The 5,015-nt window shown below is 37.8% G+C and overlaps 1 protein-coding gene across 1 annotated transcript in view; it reads left to right on the plus strand.

Moving 5' to 3' along the window:
- LOC108621913 (uncharacterized) overlaps window positions 1-5,015 on the plus strand; it is a 55,294-nt gene that overhangs the window by 43,464 nt on the left and 6,815 nt on the right. Inside the window, exon 3 of the mRNA XM_018019515.2 lies at window positions 2,953-3,059. Coding sequence (XP_017875004.2) covers window positions 2,953-3,059 — 107 coding nt within the window. The remainder of the gene's footprint in view (window positions 1-2,952; window positions 3,060-5,015) is intronic.

A 5,015-nucleotide genomic window follows, 5' to 3' on the forward strand; every position in this document is an offset into this window, starting at 1 on the left:
CTTTTTAATTATAGGAAATGCGTTATTCTAAGGTACATCAACTTTTGAGATTGACTGTATAACCAATACATCTTTAATAAGTTTATCGAGTAATATTGATGAAGCTAAGGAGACATTGGATCAATCTTTTGCATCTTAATTAGAACGCTCCATCATCTAGAGAGAGGTTTGTAACATCGGATCCCTTACAACATCGATGAATGTTTAAGACACTAGCATAATGACTCTGGTGATTATTCCAAGTAAGGGTCATTATCTCTACCCAGCACGATAGTATCTGTTGTCTCAAAAAATAAACTATAGAAGCTACGCATAATAAGCTCTTTACAGGAGTTCCTTTAAAAAGCCTTAAATAACTTGGCTGCTTTTAAACTATAATAAAATTAATATTCCTCCTGTTAATAAATTCCACAATTTTTATATGCGTTCTTAAAATCCACGTAATGGTGCATAAGGGATAGACACATGATTTTAGAATGCATCGATGAAGAAAGGTAGCGGCGGGGTGGGTTAAGGGCTAATCGAATGCCGTTTAATATCGCAAGAAATGCGAGGCATTTAATATTGCAGGTATTGCGCAGATACGGTTCGTTTATTCAGTATCAAATTGCGCTTGCACGTTGCACCACGAAAATGAAACATGAAATTCGATGTGTAACTGCATCGAGCGGATACAAAGCGTCCATACGCCTACGACTAGATGTTCCTACGAGCAGCCCGCTTATACACCTTGGAATGGAGCGTTCACATTCTTACGAATAAATTTGTACATCAACATTAACGCAATATGCGTTCCGTTTCCGTAGGCAACTGTAAATAACTGCGTTTATGCTATAGACATTTACCCGTTGCACAAAGTGAATAACGGGTAATCAGTTCCTACGTTCTTCGTGTATCTCGGTACTGTGCGCGTTCCATGGTTTGGAATTCTCTTTAGGCTGCTGTTGCACAGTTACTTACGGTGACTTACGAAAGTGTCCAAACGTTTGCATTTGCAAATTTTAACGAACAAATTAGTGTATATTAAATTAATTGGTTGGTAATTTCAAAACTGTTCGGCATCTATAGCAAGGGAAAATTGCAAAGATTATGCCTTATGAAAATGATTTGACAATGTAAGTAATAGTTATACTTATTATAAACAGGCACTGAGTGGCTCACAAAAACATTTGAACGTTACTTATATTATTTAACCTTTAGCACTCCGCGTGTTTCTCTACCACTGCTTACCAGCACTTCCGGTAGATTTTTGCAAATGTTTTCTCCGGATATGAAGTGTTCGGAAAATCTTGAATTTATAAAGGGTGTCCCAGAAAAAATGTTAGAGTCGAAAAGGGGTGACTCTGGAGGTATTTCTGAACAACAATTTCCTTTGGTAAAATGCAAAGTGAGGCATGGTTTTTGAATTATTAAGGAAAAACACTGATCAATGAGAGCGAGCGTAAGGCCTGTATTGACCAACGGCCGAGCGCCACGATCCGAGCTACCACTGCCATGGCTGGGCGCGGGTTCAATGCGCGATGTTCAATTTGTTGTTCCTTATCATAAGTTGTCATTGTTCCTTATCAAATTGAATGTGACATGATATCCTCCCTTACCTAGACTACTACAAATATCTATATCTTCGCTATATCTTCTCTACGCCTCCACTTACAAAAATATAATTTACACGATATTATGTAGTTTCTTAAAGCCTACATCTGTGAGTGACATTTTCTCGTATTGTTTGAAATAACCAAAATATTTAAGTTTGAGTTAAGACAGAGTTTGTGAGACACACTGTATATGATACATTCTTTTACAATAGAGCCAGTGTGTTCCGGATCGTTATCGTGTCGGAAGTAGAAGTCGTTCAATAATCCAAATTTAAGAGACTTCCTTTAAATTATTTAAATATTTTATCGAGTATTCTATCAATAGATATTAAATTTCCCGTACCATTTCCCACTTGTTGCCATGCAACGTCACATCATGACCGATCAATCTTCGTGTTTTACCGTTTCGTGTACATTTTGAATTTTCAATTCCGGACTTCATTTTCTCCATATATAATTTTAACCATCTGAGTTAAAGATAATCAATTTAGAGTTACCCGGAGTGATTACTTTGTCCAAAAAAAATAGTATTAAGAATGATATTTTTGAAATTCAATTGACAGTTCCAGAGATTATATGTATTTTCCCTAAGATTTTCCCTTGAAAATAATGTCGAGGTATAGAAATGTATACAAGAACGGGATTGCAAATATCATTCAGGTAGCTGGACAATAGGTTGTCGTAAATACACGCGTACCCAGCGGACGCGCATTGAGGGAAGGGAAAAAGAGCGCCAGAGTAGCGTGATACATACAACGGCAAAAAATATTCGAAACGTTCCGAGATTTGTGCAGCCGTGCAGTGCGTATCGGGCTATCAAATAATAAATAACGTAGCACGTTAAGCACCAAATAATTTAACAACGGTATTAAATATGAAACATAATACGCGCACTTGAACGCGCGGCGTTCGTTTCCGAAATAACACAACGGCAAACCTCCCATCGATCCTTTACCGGTGTCGCATTTCCCTTCGTTTCGGTGCCACGTAACGCTCCGGTTACAAAGAAATTAACAACAAAAACTGTGCCGTTATCATGCGTTTTAATTAATTGAAACAAGCCGATTGATTTGTTTCGCCTCCAATCACCCAACCTCCCCCCAACCCCCGCCATTTTCCTACTCATCGCAACGGCAACAGCGAGATCCTTTCGTTCAAACGAAACTGAACATAATCATATCCCGTTTCTCGTTTCCGTTGCGTTGTCCTCGGTTATTCTTCTTTGTTAACTGCGTCTGTCTACATACAACTTTTGCAGAACGAACACCGTATACCGCTGAATCGCAAGCGGAGCAAGATATGCAAATTCGCCGTGAGCCTTCTTTCTCATGCACGTGCGTGGTATCATCTGTTTCAGGCGGCGCTTTCGCACCCGAATTCGCTGGTCCTATCATGAATCTAACGGTACCACTCGGAAGGGACGCAGTTTTTACGTGTCTGGTCAAACATTTGGGGGGTTACAGGGTAAGTTTTCCCCTATGAAAATTCATCAAACCGCTGACGCAACGGGTATTCCTGCGTCGACCAACCTCTTCCACTTGTTTAGCATATTTTCCCAGCCCGGAACCCTTCCGTGAAATTGCGATACGAAAAGATTCGGATCTAACGGTTAACATTCATTGTGAATCGTAATTCTACTCGAATTTTATCTACGGTAAATGGTCATTCTTTTGTGAATGCAAAGCTCCGAGTAAGCTTTACACTTTTTTTATGCATAAGACGATTTCGAATATTTCCTTTATTTTGCTTTCTGACAGTTGTATCAGATACTAAACAACATTGTAAGAAAAAATCGGGTTTGGATTCAGAGTGGAAGAAAATAAGTGGAACAAGCGTTGGAAGTTGGTAGCTGTACACCGTCCCGTTTCAAGTTAAAGATTAAAAGTTGTTCGCGAAGTAAGAAATTGGCGAAAGTTGAGTGGCATTTACTTCTTAAACAGAAACGAGAATATCTTTTAGTCTTTAGTAGAAACGGCTTGCCAGATAGCTTGGAGAATGAAAACTTAACGGATTCGTTGCTTTCGTTTTAATTCGAAGTGCTTCAATATTTTAAATGAAATATTTCAATAAATCTTGTAGGTATTGTTAGGCGGAATTCCCTTAACGCCGAATGACACTTACAGCCAGAATTTTTCGTAAGTGGAACGAATAGAAAGAAAAGGTTAGAATTCGCAAATAATAATGTAACTACACCAGTGGAGTACTGGAATAAAGTGATCACAGACGAAAGTAAGTTCAACATTTTTGGGTCTGATGGACACTACAGTTTGAAGAAAAAAAATACAGTATTGAAACTACAAAACTTAAAAGCTACAGACAAACACGGTGGAAGTCCAATACTTGTTTGGGGCTGCATGAGTGCAGCTGATGTTGGTTCATTAGAATTTATTGATAGAATAATGAACCACAGGGTCTATATTGATATTTTGAAACGCAATCTTGATCCCGGTGTAGAGAAAATGGATGTTAAAGATGATTTCGTTTTCATGAACGGTAACGATCCGAAGCATACTGCGTATAATACCAGGATGTGGATGCTATACATACAACACACCAGCGTATCTGAAAACTCCGCCACAATCTCCTGATATCAATGTTATAAAACACCTGTAGGATTATTTAGAACGACAAATCAGAAAACATGAAATTTCTTCAAAACAGAGCTTAAAAAATTGCACTGAAGGGAAAGTGGAACAAGATTAGTAAATAAAACCTAAGTAAAGTAAACCTCAAATTTAGTAAATTCAATGCCGACAGGAATTGCAGCAGTTATAAACTTAGAAGTTTATTGAACTCTGAACTTAGAAGAATATAATTAGAAATCATTTTCTGTATAATGGAAGCAATATTTGAGACAAAACTTTTATATTTTCTTACGCAAAACTCGAATATGTAATAACAAATACCAAGTGTCATTATTAATTTCCTATTTCCGATTGCGAACTACTAACTACGACCATTTGATAGAGCATACGCGAATTAGTTGCTAAAATTTTTTAAATATGAATAAAAATCACCCTCCACCATTTTTTTAATAGAGGTAGACGAGTACCCTGTACATATGTATAAGGCTAACGATGACAGCGTAGAGTCTCTATTTTAGTCGGCAGTACCATCGCTCAAAGGTATCAAGGACCAAAAGAAAAATCGATCACAGTGAATTTTAGATCTGTTCTCTTTGTTCAAGCTAACCGGCTCCATCGACAAAACCAATTTCTCAAACAACCTATATACTAGTAAATTCACAAGCACTCTTCTTGATTCGATATCCTTGCTTCCGCTTCATCCCTATGTTTGAACACAAAAATAGAACCATTTCCCCTTGCCGTATTGAATTTCATATCGACGGCCATGAAGACAATTTCATTACGCATCAGCGTGTGTACCCAACTACATATGTCAAAGAAGACACAGGGGGGG

Source organism: Ceratina calcarata, unplaced genomic scaffold, assembly GCF_001652005.2.
Source record: "Ceratina calcarata isolate Rehan_Ccalc_2016 unplaced genomic scaffold, ASM165200v1 scaffold188, whole genome shotgun sequence".
In the NCBI taxonomy this organism is placed as follows: Eukaryota; Metazoa; Arthropoda; class Insecta; order Hymenoptera; family Apidae; genus Ceratina; species Ceratina calcarata.